The sequence below is a fragment of the Mytilus edulis genome, chromosome 7, assembly GCF_963676685.1.
Source record: "Mytilus edulis chromosome 7, xbMytEdul2.2, whole genome shotgun sequence".
Taxonomy (NCBI): Eukaryota; Metazoa; Mollusca; class Bivalvia; order Mytilida; family Mytilidae; genus Mytilus; species Mytilus edulis.
In genome coordinates this window covers 28,856,814-28,876,129 of record NC_092350.1, presented here as the reverse complement: position 1 = coordinate 28,876,129, position 19,316 = coordinate 28,856,814, and the positions used below count along the sequence as shown (strand labels likewise).

Genomic DNA, 19,316 nt, shown 5'->3' with positions numbered 1-19,316 from the left:
CAACAATGACAACCACTGGTCACAGAAAAGAGGGGATTAAACGTTCAAACCATATGTCCCAATTGAAAAATAATTTCGTCAAACAATCAGGAGTTCTTATCTATATAGCTACAGAACAATTATACCTGGATCCGCCACTGTACAGTCTCCTGGCTTGTATACCTGTAGGATAGTCAAAGATAATGGCGTTCAAAAAATATTTTCTTTATTTATGTTTTTATTCCATTCAGTTCTTCAATTTATCGATTGATTAATAAAAATATCGAAGCAATTATTTAAGTTAATCTAATTAAATGTCAGTACGATCTTTTTGATAAGATTGTATATTGCTATATGGCTGTGAAATTTGGGGCTTTAGTTTTATTGATGCAATATATAGAAAGTGCATTTGAAGTTTTGTAAACTTTTCTTAAACTTGAAAAACTCAACTCCAAGCTTTATGGTATATGGAGAGCTAGGCGCTTATCCTATCCTATGTCAGTATATGTGGAACACCGTATGGTATCTTTTTGGTCTAACATTGTAAACAGTTCCGAGAGTAAATTGACAAATATTCTATAAAGATAAAATTATATCTATAAACTCAACGTATATGGTGGATTTACTTTCGATTGGTTGATTTGTATAAAAAATATCTTGAATAAATATTGATTTTCAAATATTTGATAAAATCAGAACAACTATAGTTTTAATCAAAAAGGGTTAAAGTTGAGCATTAAACAAAGATTTTTTCACCAATTTCAGCAGACTTGGAAATCAGAAAAGGAATATTCTCCCAAAGCATTATGTTAGAAACTGTTTAAAGAACACTTTGAATTTGAAGAATATTTAGATTTATTTAGTTATAAAGATAAGATAACGTTATGGAGGTTTAGAACTGGAAATCATCGGTTACCTATAGAAATCGGTAGATGGCGTAGAATTATGAGACAGGAAAAGTACTGTGTACTTTGTAACTCTCAAGAGATAGGTTGACGTATTTCACTATATTCTAAACTGCACAGATCTAACAGAAAGCAGAAGAGCTTTTCTTAAACCTTTCTATGTAAGCCGAGTAAATGTTTCGAAATTGGACACTTTATTTATTTCAAAAAATATTGTGTTTTGAAAAATTTGTGTAAATTAATTTGAATTATATATACAAATCAAACTTATTTTATCGAGGAATAAATTGAATCAGGAACATATATATTGTTAGGTATACTGTTCCTGGATTGACAAATCCTTGTTCTTATATACATAGTAATAATTTTTCATCGGCGAAAAAGGTAGTTACACTTTTATTGTGTTGAAAGTTTATTGTATTGGAAGAATCGTTAAAATGTTTTATTTTCGAAATTCTATTTATTTACTCGGACATCGTAGAGTTTAAAATTCATTTTTTTTTACCATAATGGACTTCATATTGTGTATTGAATTGAAACACGAACGCGGACCTCGATGAGAACACCTGGATTGAAAGTTTGCAAACGTTCTGATCAATGAAATTCATTTTACTATGTAACGCGAACCTCAACGAAAGCACCTAGATGAAATATTGTGTATTGAATTGAAACATGAACGCGGACCTCCATGAGAACACCTGGATTGAAAGTTTGTAATTGTTCCAACCAATGAAATTCATTTTGATATGTAACGCGAACTTCAACGAAAGCACCTAGATGAAATATTTTATCTCTACGACAATTAATTTTTATTTAGAAATTACCGCTAAAATACAGTAAATAAAAATTATATCAGAGCAACAATGCATAGTTTTTTTTCCATTCTTGTTTCTTTTTAATAATGTTAATGTTGATTTTAATTTGGTATGTAGACTTATATTAAATGCCCTAAACGTAAATATACGTTTTTTTAATGCATTAGACGTAAGAGAATGTCGACTTAGAGCAAGTCAAGGTCGTTAAACTTAAATCAACCTACCCATCATTATCGCAGACTAAAATTTATCTCATATAAACAAAATACCTGTTCATTTATAGCAAGACTTTTTGTACGTCACGGTGTATGACAGCACAATAATCCCTTCACAATTTTCGTAGTTTGCTGCTTTTCCACAATTAACGCCCGTTTCGCGTTAGTGACCAGTATTACATTTGTTTAAATTGTGAAGTATGTGACTTTAATAAGAATACACGCATTTATATATATAAGTCGATAAAGTTTGAAACAAATAAACGAAAGATACATCGATGTTGTTTTGCTTGAGTGATTTACCTGTTAAAAGCTCGGGTCTCAACACGGTTTAAAACGTATTAATACCAGTTTGAAATAGTTTAACGGGGGCGTGGCCTATTTGTTTGACGTAACTTACCACTAACTTGAATTCAATTGAACGACTGTAAGCGAATCTATTTGACTGGCATTAAAATGATTTGATATGCATTGAAATAAATTAAACATGATTTTTTAATTTTTGTCAATCTTTATCAAATGACGATTAATATCATTTAAACAGCGTTAATGCGTTTTTGTCCGATCAAGTTAAATTCGGGTTACTAGTGGATAAAGATTTCATTGATGATGGAGATGAGGATTTCATTGATGATGAGGATGAGGATTTCAGTGATGATGAGGAGGCCTCTTCTGAGAATGAAAATGAGGATTTTTCTGATTATGAGGACAGTGATTACAGTGAAGAAGACACTGATGATTAAACCTAGTTCAGCTTTTCAATATTTAGCATAAAAAAACAAATATCATTAACATTGGCATAAAACATAGAAGTCTTCAATGCAATATAAGGAAAGTGATATATGATTATGGGTTTTAGTAATTCTATGGCTGATTTCCAAATTTTATAGTAGTTTGAAAGAAGGTAATTTTCTTGGGGTATATTGCTCATAGTTATATTCTGTTGAACACAGTAAGGAATTCATACTAAATTATACAAAGATGTATGCAAAAGTTGTTCAAATGGTGCTTAATATGGTGGATAATGATTATTACCTTTTCATTGTTTAGAATATTCACAAGATGATCATATTGATAAATGTTTAGGAGACTTGATTTCTTTATTTCTTTCATAAAATGACACCCTTTAACATTTAAGGAATATTTAGTCACTTGTTAGGATTTTCATGTTGTCACTTGTTCACTTATTATGTGCTATTGTAGACTAGTTATGTTTTATAACATTTTTTTATGCGCTCAACCCTTCCACCGAAACCGAACTCTATAAAAAAGCTGCAATGCTAGGAATATTTAGTCACATGTTAGAATTTTCATGTTGTCACTTGTTCACTTATTATGTGCTATTGTAGACTAGTTATGTTTTATAACATTTTTTATTGCGCTCAACCCTTCCACCGAAACCGAAATTTGTAAAAAAAAAAAAAAGCTGCAATGCTAAGGTATCATTTGTGATTTCAATTGCAACCAATTTTAACAAGAGTAAAACATCCTATATGCAAAAACAGTATTTGATTTTTATCCATAGCTTAGATAGTAAAAATGGCATCATCAAATGATATATGGGGCAATATGCGCAATTGTTTCTACATAGGCGGTAATGGTAACGTTTTCTTCTGTTGCTCAGCCCATATCATAAACTTGAATATGTATGATGGCTTGTTTCGAAGCTGAGACATTTTTACATATGTGGTTAAATTTTCGGGGTACGAAGTGTGATTCATTTTTCCGTAAATTAGCAAACTCCGAGTATCCTTTTGCGATGTGGCTCCTCATGGTAAAAAATCCCATTTTTGACACAATAAGTTCTTTAAAAATTTAATACTTTGAACACATTTAATGGCTCCATAGTTTTTACACATTTATTCTGTGTTCACTTACTTTCTAAATTAACACAAATGGTTCAGCTTAGTCATTTGTTTATCATAGAAATGTGTCAAATATCACTACACAGAGATTTTTTGTTTACACGTGACTTTTGAGTTCCTTATTTCAAGGCGCATTAGAGATATTGTCCCATATACCTCAGGGAACAGTTAGTATCTCAGGGACTGCTGATGTGCTTTCATCCTTGCAACCATTCAATAATAGTACAAACGTATGACATTCATGGAACCTATTTTTTGCAAGAAATTTAATGTTTAAAATTGAACTAAAGATTTTACAAATTTTATGTTTTCATCAGATTTTATTAAGTATTATTTGTTATATCAATAGATATAAAGAATTCACCAAAGTTTCATGGACATTGGTGAAAGCCTTTTTGAGTTATTGTCCAAAGTGTTGAAAATCCCCCCTTTTTTATGAATACAGCCCCATAAATCCAAAACTTAAAATCTGAAATTAAAAAAAAACGAAAAGGAGATTACGTCAATAGATATAAACAATTCACTTAAGTTTCATGGAAATTGGTGAAAGCCTTTTTGAGTTATTGTCCGAAGTGTTGAAAATCCCCCCTTTTTTATGAATAAAGCCCCATAAATCCAAAACTTAAAATCTGAAATTTAAAAAAAACGAAAGGGAGATTACGTCAATAGATATAAACAATTCACTTAAATTTCATGGAAATTGGTGAAAGTGTTTTTGAGTTATTGTCCGAAGTGTGGACGACGGACGGACGGACGGACAACGGTATACCATAATACGTCCCGTCTAAAAGACGTGCGTATAAAAAAAAACCTGCCCGACGGAGATATAACATTTAAAATGGAAATGGGGAATGTGTCAAAGCCACAACAACCTGACCATAGAGCAGATAACAGCCGAAGGCCACCAATGGTTCTTCAATGTATTGAGAAAATCCCGCAACCGGGGGCGTCCTTCAGATGGCCCCTAAAAAATGTGCATACCAGTTCAGTGATAATGGACGTCATATTAAACTTTCATATTAAATGTTCATTTAACACCACATACAGCTGATCCAATGTTAATTGTATCTGAGAAATAGACCAAACTACAAAATCTTAAAACATTATCTTTCGCCGGTACAATGTATATAAGATATTGACTGCCGATGACAACTAAACCGTAATAACGGATGTATGAAATGAGGTCATTGTCAGCTGCAATTTTATGTGACCCGCCATGATATTTCGAGCTTATTACTGTCGACTTTATAATGAGAAAAACGTCGATGTAAAGTCACATTACGTAATCTGGGCATCGGTTATTGAATGTCCAATAATATTATTCAATAAATAAGGTTTAATTAAACATAAAATTAATAGTTTAGGTAAAATCCTATTAGGATTCGCCATCAAAATTCAAACAATACGTTTTTTTAGATTTCATTGCGTAAATCACTTACTCCCGCATCATTTTTATGCTTTCGTTAAAACAAAATAGTTTAAATGAGACCACCATTGCGCGACATTATTTAGAAAAAGAAAGCACCGACAAATGATGCGAACATTTTTTTCTTTCTCAAATAGGTTTTGAGCGGTTGGTGTTCGTCAAAGGGAATTAGATAGGTGATGTTATTTTCAAATTTTAAATCGAAGGTGAAAAACATATTTTTGACTATAAGTCAATGAAAGAAATGGTTTCTGAAAAGCAAGTCAATTAATTAGTGAATTAAGTTATTAAAACAACAATTATTTTTTTGTATTAAAACTATAATAGATAAATTTACATTTGAGAATTCAAATAGAATGAAAATTGTATTAAAAACGAAACTAACAAAAATTACCATAATTCTGTTATTTTGCAGAATCTAGTAAATAACTTGGCAAAGTGTTTTTAATCGTTAAATACTTCATGAAAATGCAAACAAAAATATTCGACCCTGGAACCTCCCTCAGTCTGCAAATCTCATGGCTGGTCACATAAATCAAACAAAAATGTGTCCGTAGGACACGGATGCCCCACTCGTACTATCAACTTCAACTTCATCAAAAACAAAATTGAACAAATCTTTTACCTGAAAATGGATAGACGGACGAACGAACGGACGTACAGACCAAAACACATATATAGATGGAGAATAAAAAAACTACTTTAAATAAGTTAGTAGTTCACATGACATTAATATAAAAGCTTTAAAAGGAAATAATGTCAAGGATAATAGCCGGAATTTTCTTACCATCCAATATCTAATTGGAGGTAACAATCATTAAGTTTTTCTTCCTTCTGAGATTCAAAGCTTCATACAGTACATAGTGTTTCCCCGTTTACACTGGGTAGTAATCCCTTATTCTCGTTTTTGTTTTGCAAATAATGTCTATGAACTAAATTCTTCGTATCTCACGAGCCCCTGTTTGAAAGGTAAAACTAATAAGCAAAGCGCTTATTAGCATTGCGTGGAATATTTTTAAGTGAGCACAACGAAAAATCAGAGAACTAAATGTGTGTATTTTGAATTGAGTTATCTCCCTTAATCCACAGTTTTAGGTAGATAACATACATGCAGATTCATCAGCAATATTTTCTTACAAATATTATTGTGTTTATCTGAGTAGTGATTATTGCTAAACTGTGTGACATTGGACAACATATGATAAATGATTACCTAAATGAACACTGTCGTATACTTTAAACCTTAAAACCTCATCATAAAAAAGCAAAAAAACAATTATCTTATCTATTCCCTAGCACAATTATCAATAAATAAGGATGATTTATTTCTATTGTACATTGTTTTTTCAGTTCTCTAAAATGCATAGGTATTTAATTAATTTGCAAGCAGTGGCCAGTCAATATATGTATGCAATCTTCTTATGATAGCCTATCTTATTCTATTTAAATGTATGCGGGAGGGTAGCAGGGGAAGTTTAATTGAATGGGGGACATGTGTCTTTTTGCAGTATGCGTCTATTACTATTATGTAAAATTGTCTAAAAATGTTCTTGGTTGTAGGAATATTTTGAAAGTCCCTTCCTTGACTCCCACATATATATTAAATGGAATAGCATTAACGTTTAAGTGTTTGTATTTTTATAAGAATCCCATATATGTGTTCAGTGAAAATCTTATGTTGGTCATGATTGCAAATATTGCATGTTTATTTATGACGAACATGCAGATGGAAATTTCTAAAATGCTCTTCAATAAACGTCAGTCCAGCGGCAAATGTCATTTTGAATAAAACAAATGTTTCCTTTTTAATTTATTAGAATTCGATCATTTATTTAGCTGTTTTTTTTCTTTGCCATTCACTTTGGTTACATTTTCTTTATTTTTACATAGTTGAAATAATTATTCATTGGGAACTATACGGTGTGCTCATATACTCTGGGGCCCTACACAACTTTGAAGTTCATGCTGATCTCACCTAAAGGACTACATGCAGCAGCTGTTTCAAATATTTCACAAGCGTACTTTTCGTTAACAGTTCTTCATATTAAATATTAATATTAGGATTTAAAATACTTCGAGCGAGCACCAATTGTCTGAAAGCGCATATAGAACAGTAGAAATAGATGGTTGTTTGAAAAGTGTATCACGGCAATTTAATTGTTCAGATTGTCTGGCACAACTATTCTAACTATTCACTGTATCTACACAAACATGTATTAGTAACAGTTTGACATTTAGTTAATTTGGTGACTGAAGAGACAAACAAATGTTTAATAATATCAGCTTAACTTTGCAATATCCAATTTATAAATATCTATAGGAATCAAAAGTTACAGGTCAAACAAATCTTCTTCCATTTTCAAATTGAATATAATATTCAGAAATGAAAATACACGTACACAAGTATTCGCTGCATTGGTTGTCTAGAAAATCTTTTCTTTATACAGGAAGACAAATCTTGGCATTTAAGAATATGGACAACACTTGGCGTTTATAAACAGTAAGTAAGTAAAAAGACGGCATGTAGACATGTTTTGGAAATAGAACAAACTTGAGGAAAAGAAAACGTTTTTGAGTGTAAAATATGGGGATTTTTCGTATTCCTTAAAGATTAAATTACGTACTTTTTTAACATACGATGTTATTATCTCACCTCGTTTTGTTTTGCCACTGTCCGGAGAGTCACTCTCATCTAGAATGTCCTCATCGTCAACGTTGTCATTCTCTAATTTTGGGCTTGTGTCACTTTTGTTCCGTCCAATTTTTCCAACAATAACGCCTGCATATAATGTTTCAAACTAAAAAAATAATAATAAGGTATTGCAAATGAGACATCTTTTCACAAGAGACCAACATGACATAGTAATTAACAACTATAGGTCACCGTAGGGCCTTCAACAATGAGTAATAATCATAATTTTTTAGTTAGATTACATACTCCACACTCCAAACATTAAGAGGAAAAGCGAACAGTTACAATGATCAATTCTGTTATGATTAGAACGTAAATATGTTTCACACAGTTTGTTTTTATAAACGGAATTCTTGTATTATACTGAGTGACTTCAAACTCAATAGCAATTTTCCTCTCAGAATAGTTGACACCATATCCATGGCAGTAAGATTGCAATATCTTATATAGCATTTGATTAAGTTTCTTAAAACCATCCTTTTGATTGATTGGTTGTTTGATTATTTGATTGATTGATGCATAACGACATTCACAATTTTAAAACTATTGTGCTTTTTTATTGTGGAGTCCCCGGAGCAAGCACCGACCTATAGTATGATTCTTTTACAAACAATAGAAAAAAGGAGCATAAATCTGGTAGTATAAGTCATTTATACATTTTGATATGTTTACCTATTATGTCTGTTTGTTTTGTTAAAACATCGTTGTCAATATCATGGAATTTTGTACGACTGTCATACAAGTGAGAAGTTTACCATGCTATAAAACCAGATTTAATCCACCCTTTTCTACATAAGAAAATGCCTGTACCGCGTCAGGGATATGACAGTTGTTGTTCAGTCGTGTAATGTGTTTGAGCTTTTGAATGTGCCCTTTGATAAGAAACTTTCCGTTATGAATTTTCCACAGAGTTCATTATTTGTGTGAGTTTACTTTTTTTTATAAAAAAAATTTCAAAACATTTTTTAAATTTATTGAAACGGACTCTGAGTTTGTTCTTTGGGATAAAGTAGATATTCCAATGAAATTATCTTAAATAATGTTTAGTTGAATTTATGGCAGCAGTTTTTTTGCGCCAATTACTGTTTTTCATTGGGTATTATTTGCGCCAAATTTTATTTTTCAAATGTATCAATTGCGCCAATTTTCGAAACTCATTTGCGCCAATTTACCTGTACACATATCTATCATAAATAATAATGATTAATATATATTTATTCTTATTTTTGGCTTAAAAAGTATCATATGTTCGGAGATATTTCACCATGAAGATAAGCATCTGGAGAGAAATGACTTAAAATGCACTAGACCGTCAATGTATAGAGAGAGAATAAAACTTATTGCTTTGCTGAATATTTAATAAAGACATACTAATGGAGAAGAAAAAAAAAGCTTTTGCTGATTATATTTAAGCCACATATATTGACGACACAGTGCTTTGTTCCCACCATGCGTATGGGCTCTATTATTATAAGAATTATTATGAACTGTTTTATGCATTTCAACCTTCAAAGTTTGTGTTTTTGGACAATAAAGTGAAGTTACAAGCTACTACATACATTAAATTGGGAAGTACCCATGCAGCAGCAGTAAGAAGAATATATGTTTCTGAAAAAGAAACATTTGCAGTGTAAACTGCCGATTCAAAGTCCGAATAAAGGAGTAGGGGAGTAATTTTTCTTCTAATTGGCGCAATCGTATGTTTTGTTTTTGGCGCAAATGATACCATGTAATTTTAAAACATGTGGCGCAAACGTAGCATTGACGAAAAAAAGTTGAGGCGCAAAAGGACGCATTTTTGGCGCAAACGGAGCTTTCCCACATTTATGTACCAGGTTAATGCCATATCAGGGTCTCTTTGTGATTATATTATACAAGACGATGAACTTTCAAAAAAAATAGAATTATGATAGAATAGATGAGATAAATAGATGTTTACATGACAATCAAATTTCATGTTTATATAATATAATGAACCTCTGAAAAGATCGTCTGAGGACAAAGGTCGCATCAATGTATACGGTAACAATATTTTGCAACTATGTAAAACAATTGTTTGTATATTGCTAATGGAAGAATTGGTAACAACAAGAACATGGGCAAAGTAATTATCAAAGAGACTAGTTTAATTAATTACTTAATATCAGAAGATTTATCCCCCAATATTTCTTAATTTGAAGTGATTGAGTTTCATCCGATATTTTCTGATATTTATTGTAGATTGTATCCCAATCCCACAGCGATGTTACCGAATGAAGTGCTTGATACACTTAATTCATTGACTGTGCATAGTAAGCATATTCGTTGGATTGGTGACGAAAGAAATCAATTTGTTCACTGCGTTAAAATAAAATTGATCATTGATAACTTGTCGAACTAATTAGACACGCTTTATATAACTAAGGACAATTTTCAAGCCGACCTTAACGAATTAGTTGAAAGTTTAAATAAATTGTTTCTTGATTCAGCCTGGGAAAATATCGGTAGTAAACACGTTAAAATTAACAGAGTTGAAAAAAATATCATCAACCGTGGTTTAATGAGCACGTCGTGTTAAACGAGATGATTTTCAAGAAGAAAAGAAAAAGTCATAACTTATTTTAAAAAAAGGGAATAAAGTAGTAAGGAATTTAAAACATTACTGAAAAAAAGTTACGAGGAGTTACAATGTAAAGCTAAAAACGAGTTGCGTAGTATGGATCAACATGAATAAAGACAATTATGGAGTGTCTTGAATAAATTTTTAAGACAACGGGATAAAAACACAGTAATCGATCAGGAAAAACTTCATGATTATTTCAAAAATTTAAACAGAAACGGAGAAAGAAATGATACAGATTTTGAAATACCAGATAGCGATGACGAACGTGAAAACACATTCTTAAATGGTAAAATCACAGAAAATATTTTTTTTAAAGCCGTTAAACATTTAAAAAACGGAAGAACACAAGGTTACGTTATGATATGGTCTTAAGTGAATATGTGAAATCCACCATTCAATTTGGTATGCACATATATCTTAAGATATTTGATGAAATATAGGACTCTTGAGCCATTCCCGAAGCTTTAACCTAAGGTGTTATTTTACCATTTTTATAAATAAGAGGGATCTCCTAAATCCTAACTCAAATTGAGGAACTACACTATTATCTTCCCTGGGAAAATTATTTTCTGCAAAACTGAATAGGAGACTTTCAAAATATGCAGACTTAGTTGAAATTATACCAAAAGCACAAGCTGGCGTCAGGAAAGGCTATCAACCCTGGATAACATTTTTTGTTTACATGTTCTAAAAGAATTACATTTATCATTTGGTAAAAAACTTTATTGTACTTTTATCGACTTTAGAAAGGCGTTCAATACTGTTTGGAGATTAGGGTTTTGGATACAAATTAAGTTAACGGAAATTTTTTAAGAGTGATTGATAATATGTATGATAATATCAAATCTTGTGTCAAAGGAAATGATATTTTTAGTTTCTTTTCTGGTGATCGCATGGTGCGCCAAGAGGAAAATTTGTCACATTTTTTGTTTTCTATTTTTCTTCCGGATCTAGAAGAAGTTTTATGTAAATCAACATTAATGGACTTGAAACAGTATCAACGCATTGTCAAGAACATATTGGACTATACTTACAAATTTTTATCTCATTCAATGAAGATTACACAATCATACCTACTGATATAGCGAGAGTGATATGCAAAGTACATTCGATATGTTTTAATTATTTTCTACACAATGGAAACTATCTGTGAACATCATGAACATGGTGAACACTGATTAAACAAAGATTCTGATATTTTCCACAAAAAAGGCAAAATAAACCACTGACATGATTTCGAATTTTATGATTCTAATACTGAAATAGAAATATACAGTACTGTTTAATTGTAACGGTAGATTTACAAATGATAGATCAAGCAGAAAAGGCACTTTACGCTCTTCACAGAAAATTTGAAATTTACATATCCATCTTGATTAACAACTGAATTCTTTGATTTTGATTTACTTTCGTGAAATATGACGTTTTAGAAACATAGATCGCAGTACTAGTTGATGATATAAAAAGAGTTCATTTAAAATTTCTAATTAAAAAAATTTCATTTTAAGAATCAGTACTCCTTATTTTAATGTGTACGGTGAAGCTGGCAGATATCCCTCGGAAAATAAAGTAAGATTCGAATGTTATCATTTTGGTTAAAAAAAATATTATTAAGGTAGTCATGGTTTCTTTGGGGTCATAATTAGAATCCATAGAATTATAAGTTATTTTTCAAAATCAAGTTTTTTCATGCTTTTTCAAAAATTAAATATAAAGTAGGGGTCACCGCACTTTTTTTTACGCTACAGATTGTGCAAAATTGTCAGATTTTGTATAGATTATGCATGGAAAATCCTCTTTTGCCATGTTTAGTGATGAAAAAAAACTACACCATTAAATTTTAAGATAAAATGTAAGAAGATAGCTCTTATAACATGCTTTCAGATAAAAATGTGGCCACCGGCCGTGTTTTGTTGCTACATATTAAAATAGGTAAATTCACTACATTTTATGTATTAAACATGCTAAAATGACTTAATCTGAGTAATTTCTCCTACTATCTGAGTTTTTCTCTTTATTTAGCAAAGTTTTTAAAAAAAATAATAAAACAAAATATTGTGTTTTTTTGGAAAATACAGCCGTAAATATGATAATACAATGTACGCGTAATTTTTTATATTAACATTAAAATTCTTGCACATGAATTACATACTACTCACAAAATTTGCACATTTCATGAAAGATCTAGACCAATTGTTATCTGCTGCTTCAAAAAACAAGATGGAGGAAGAGTCATTTTAAACAGCACTCAATTATCAGGATAATTATACAAATTTTTGTATAAAAGAGGGACAAAAGATACTCATAACTCGACAATAAACTGACAACGCCGTGTCTAAAATTGAAGCGGACAAACAGACAAATAGTACATATAACACAACATAGAAAACTAAAGAATAAACAACATGAACCCCACCATAAACTAGGGGTGATCTCAGGTGTTCCGGAACCTGTACATGTATAACATGTATACATTTGTACTTCTAGAAATATAGTTCCTATGTGGATTAATTGTATAAAATCTACATTAAATACACAGGTTTGAGCTATGTTTGGAACAATCAATGTATTTTTGAGAAATCTTGACATAAAAATATATGCAAAGCTAATTTTACACGACCAGTTTCTTCAAAGGTGGTTAAGTTATGCTGAAAACTGCTCTCGATGTGGATATTAGTTACTGTTAAAACACGATTTTTGCTAGGAAAATTATGACTTATTACGATTGACAAAATAGATGTATTGGAAATCAGTTTCATTACTTATTTGTATGTCGAAATGACGAGGTTACAAAATAAAAACATGCATATATCCCAAATTACTATATTGTAAACCCTTCATAATAAAAAAAAAAAAAAGGTTTGATGTGCTTATGTGATGTAAATGTCTTGAATAACTTGTCAATTTTCACCAAAAAATGAGTTTGATTATGAATATAATTGTTATCATCACTTTCATTTAATCCCATTGTTATAGCTCTGAATGATTTGCACGTGTATACTTGTGTACAGAGAATTAGTTATAATGAACTATGTATATAAACTCATCATAGATACCAGGATTGAAATTTTATATTTACGCCAGACGCCAGACGCCAGACGCGCGTTTCGTCTACAAAAGACTCATCAGTGACGCTGGAATAAAACAAAATTTAAAATGTCAAATAAAGTACGAACTTGAAGAGTGTAACCTGTTTAGAGTGTTAGAACAAATGAAAGTCGAAAGGTAGAAAACTACCAATTCTAGTCAATTAAGATTGAAACCATCATTTTAAACAAATTTAAGAATACTTTGAAGTATTCTTTAACTTGACTTGAAATATAATGACACCAACATCTAGTAAAACATCTCTCTTATTGTATTTGACTGTAAAACAAATAATATTACAGTAACTGCAAGTACTCTCAGATTAGTACTTGTGTTTTTGGTGATTTTGATAGTTGTTTTCGTGCTTTGTACCAATCTGATGAGTGAATCAAATTGAATTTATTTTTTTAGTGTTCTTAGTTTGCGCTGTTACACTTCTATTCAATGTCAAAAGGGGACTTAGCAAGCTGCAGACATGTTAAACCCAGCAACATTATGTATGTACCTGTCCCTAGTCAGGACCTTTTCGTTAGATGGTTCCCATTTGTTGCTATATATCTGCCTATTGCTTTCAAGATACCATTGGAAAAATTTTCATACTGATTTTTTGAAGACTGGATTGCTGAATTTAATTGTCAATCTATTAAAAATTTTCATTTAAAAATGTACACATATAAAAAAATATGTAAAAATGTAATTTTAAGGAAATAAATCCTTCCATGAGTCAACAAATTGTGTTAGCCGTATCGTCATCTTTGTAACTCATGTAGTGCTGATATTTTTTTTTCTAAAAAAATACCTTTTATTTGATATCAAGTAGAAAGCTTTACTGTGTAGAAAAATATTGTATATGTTAGATTCAGATCCATCTCCGGCCTCTAATCGAAGTCCATTCCGCAAATCGACGTCCAAATCTGACGTGTCATTCTAAAATCGACGTCAAATATTTGCATACTCTTATCGATGTCCAATGTGACGTAATGTACTATTAAAACAAAGTCCGATTGGTTGTAGTCTTCGTTAATCGATGTCAAATAAGGTAAGAGATTACTTGACTAACACTTCTAAATATACATGTTTTGTATGGTTCTTATGACAACTTTTAAAATGGTCAAACATTTATACATACTTTCCATTTAGTTTTTTTTTAACCCGAATTAGGTAACATTTAAAAAAGAATATGTGGTGTGATTTGCAATGAGACAACTGTCCACAAGAGACCAAAATGACACACACATTAACAACTATAGGTCATCGTACGGCCTTCAACAATATGCAAAGCCCATACCGCATAGTCAGTTATGAAAGGCCCCGATATGACAATGTAAAACAATTCAAACAAGAAAACTTACGGCTTTATTCATATAAAAAAATGAACAAAAACAAATGTGTAACACATAAACATACAAACACTGAATTACAGGCTCATGACTTTGGACAGGCACATGCATAGCGGGATCCCAACCCTCCCCTAACCTGGAACAGTGGTATAACAGTACAACATAAGTACAACAATGCATATCAATATTTATCGTGATAAAAAGTTAACTCAATCGATTTACTTTGTAGTGTGTCATTATAAAATATTTCTAATCATGATAATAAATGACATGCATGTAAGTGTAAGTCATTAGAAAACAACCGAACGGCAAAGAAAACCAAACGACTTCTAGAGGGCACTATTCAGTTTTCAACATAACACAAAATAAAGAAATGCAGCCAATTGTTTTTTGAGTATTATAATTTGGACGCTGTAAGATATTTTTCAACAAAATTCTGAAACATTTACACAAGAAATTGGCATTATGTTTTTATGTTGTGCTGTTACACCGCTGTTTGTGTTAAGGGAAGGTTTAAGTGCTCACACATATGTTTAATCCCGCCACATGCTGTAAGTGCCCGTAGTCCAGTGGCTGTCGAATGTTTATGCCTGTCATATTTGTGGGATTTTTTTTCGGAATCGTTTATACGAATAGATACGAATGTTTTTTTTCTAATTGAGTTGTTTACAATATTCATGTCATGGCCTTGTAAATCCTATGCGGTATGGTCATTGTTGAAAGCCGTAGTTTAACTATTATCGCTCACACTCACTTGTTATGAACTCCGGTGGACGTCGATTAGAGACCGGACGTCGAGCTGAGTCTTACATATATAAATGTAGATCGTGTATTGGTAATCGTTTTTGCCTTTTATAATTACTGTTGACATGTTTTGTTGGGTTTTTTTAAAAGGCAAAACTTAGATATTATGATTTATATCAAAAAATGATTGCAGAGCACTATTCTGTCCAAGAGTAAGTCGTAATGGAGAAGAAAAACTTTCAACACTGAATTCTAAGTGAGCTTAAATCGTACCTGATAATAAAAAAACAGCCTTTTAATGTTCCTTCCCAAAGAAAATATTCTATATAATCAAGGATAATTTCCATAAAAAAATCACACTCAAGGTGTGATGCAAAGTTTGCTGGAAGACTTGAAACACGACTGGCATATGGAAGGACAAGGAATTTCCCCACTCAAGAGCTCATTATTGAGAGTAAAACGTATTATTTGTGTTACATAAAAAAAAACACATCCTCCAAGAAATGTATGTGAGAGATTACTTACAATGCAAATTTCAAAATTATTTCTCTGTTATCAAAGCATTTGAATATGTGATTAGCTATGATAATAAAATGAGTTCAACACTCTGCTGATAAAAACCTTTACTTTAAATTTATTAAAACCCCTAACAGAAATGTGATTTATTGTATTACAGGAGCAACATGTAAAGAAAATTTCATTGAACAATCAAAGAAACTAAGAGCAAGAACACGTGGCAACAAACAAGGAATACGACACCCGCACTTACGGCAAATTTCATCAAAAGAATATTTTTATCCTGGTACCTTTGATAACTATTCAGACATATGCACCAACGGAAAATCGGTAGAACATCACCCATCCCTTGTTTCTCAGCCTTATAAAAAAAATTATATTGAAATCGACCTGATATTGTATATTTATTTGTAGATTAGCTAAATTGTATATCATAAAGTATTGTAAGATGCAGTTACAGAAAAAGTCATGTGATAAGTTTTTGAAGTCCTCTAACCTTCGCGATCATTAGACATTGTTGTAACAACAAAACATACAAACAGACTTTATGTTGAAACTCGTTAACAATTTTCAGATTATTTTTTAATTTCTAGTTAATAAAAAATGTATTGATCTAAGCATTTTGGAATTATCTAAATCATGCAATTGTTAAATAAACTCTGCAACAGTCCGTTTAGTTTAAAACCTACGAAAGTTTCATCAAGTGACAGAATTTTGTTCTTAACGCTATGAAGATTATACATTATTATAGTTATACACAAATCTTTGTATGTTAAGCTTTTATTTTTACTACTTTTAAAAAAAAATCTCAATATGAAAATTGGTATTCATTATGTATAAACATTTTTATTTTCATATTTAAAACAACAAACAATTGGGAAAATATTACCTTCCAAACCAATAAATAGTCATCACAGTCCTCTTCCCATGGTTGGTACTGGAAAAGTCTATTTTCAAGAAATTTTGTTGGATCAACAAACCCCTCGTCTTTCTTCATTGCAAAGTGTATATGGTTTGTACATTTAGACGTAATTGCGTTACCAATTGGTTCACCTGCAGCAACCTGTATAAATAAACTCATAACAGATACCAGGATAAAATTTTCTATTTACGTCACACGTGCGTTTTGTCTTCAAAAAACTATCAGTGTCATAATTTGTGTTTGTGAAAATACATAAACAAATATATGTTTTCTCACTGTGAAATTATCTTAATTTGCTTGTAAATCCGTTCATGAAATAAAAAATCAAAAGAAAAATCAGTAAGATCACCGTTGAAGTGATATTTTTCTCAAATTAACAGCTAATTGTTTGTTTAAGTTATGTGTTTTATTTGCATATTATTGTTTTGTCTTGGTTAATGACAGAGCCATTAACCTAAAATCTGAAAAATACAGGGTTTTGTTAATGCATTTATTCAAAGTGATGCTTTTATATAGTATTGAATTACACAAAAAGCTGCGTTCCTGTCCGATCTGATTGACCTTTGCTTTGCTTTAAGTTTTGTTTTAATTTTAGACTTCGGTCAGAATCTTCAACCTAAGTCCGATCGTATAATCAAATCATGCAAAAGCTTGATTTAAAAATGATAACATCTCCTTCTTTTATTGTATAAGCTTGTCTGCCAAACATGAGTTTTACTGTACATAATTGATTGCTGTGAAATTAATTGCGAATAAAATGCCCACAGGGCGCAGCTTGATACGATCACAGATCTCGACCTCTGAACAATTGGGGTCAGTATAGACACAACATTCAAGCTTGATACAACTCTGCATTTGGATTGTGATTAAATACTTGACACAGCATAGGTTTCTGACACAGAATGATTGTGGTCCAATGAACTTAAAATATTAAATTTACCTATTATAGTCCCAAAATCTAATTACATGGATTCATTCTGCATAGCAAAGAATCCCAAGAACTCAATTTTTGATGAACCCTTTTGACCTCAATGTGGACCAATTTGATAACAGGGTCAAAAAATCGAAAATCTAAATACATGGTTAGATTTAGCATATCAAACTAAAAAACCCCATACATTCAATTTGTTGGAATCAAACAAAGTAAATTTTTTTGAACTTGAAAACTGGACTCATCAAAAATCCAAATAAATGTTTAGATTCAGCATTTCAAGAACCTCAAGAATTCAAATTTTGTTAAAATCATGTGAAGTTAAATTTTAGACCCTTAAGATCATAATGTGGACCTTCTTGAAACAGGAACAAAAATTAGAAATCTAAATACACAGTTAGGGTCGGCATATCAAGGACCCCAATAACTCGTTTAAATTTGGACCTTTTTTACCTCAATGTGGACCAATCTCATAACGGAGCCCAAAAATCAAAAATCTTATTACATGGTTAGTTTAAGAATATAAATAAAAACATATATTCAATTTTTGCTGAAATCAAACAATGTTTAATTTTGGACCCTAATTTCCAAACTAAACTTAGCCCATTATCAAAAATCTAAATACATGTTTAGATTCATCAAATCAATGAACCGCAAGCATTCAAATCTTTTTTTAAATCAAACTAAGTTTAATGTTAGACCTTTTGGACCTTAATGTGTACCAATTTGAAAATGGGACTCAAAATAAAAAATCTATATACACGGTTAGATTTGGCATATCAAAGAACCTCAATAATTCAATTTTTGATGAAATCAAACAAAGTTTCATTCTAGACCCTTTGGGCCTCATGTGGAACATATTGTTTTTCTATAGTAAGGTTGGTTCAAATTGGATATTGAGTTCATGCCCGAGTAAATAAGGGAGGTTTAAAGTCATTCTAGCCATTGCAGTCAAAGTGTACAAAATGGCAGACATAACCTTAAACAATTCAAAAGGTATTTGGCAGTAAAATTGGTACCCCGAAAATAAACTGAAAGAAGACGCGACAAATAAATCAGAAACCTGGTTCAGCACGATTTAAATTCTGAAATTGACAATGTAGTATCCAGGAACAAAAGAGGGACGAAATATACCAGAGGGACAGTCAAACTCATAAATCGAAAATAAACTGACAACGCCATGGCTAAAAATGAAAAAAAAAACCAAACAAACAATAGTACACATGACACAACATAGAAAATAAGAATAAGAATAAGTAAAACGAACCCCACTAAAA

General features: G+C 31.2%; 1 protein-coding gene across 1 annotated transcript in view; it reads right to left on the bottom strand.

Annotated features, from left to right (window-relative positions):
* The window catches only part of LOC139481196 (uncharacterized), a 197,992-nt gene that overhangs the window by 40,255 nt on the left and 138,421 nt on the right, over positions 1-19,316 (bottom strand). Inside the window, exons 26-27 of the mRNA XM_071264355.1 lie at positions 17,076-17,249; positions 7,859-8,003 (exon numbers count right to left, since the gene is read on the bottom strand). Of these exons, the coding sequence (XP_071120456.1) occupies positions 7,859-8,003; positions 17,076-17,249 (319 nt within the window). The remainder of the gene's footprint in view (positions 1-7,858; positions 8,004-17,075; positions 17,250-19,316) is intronic.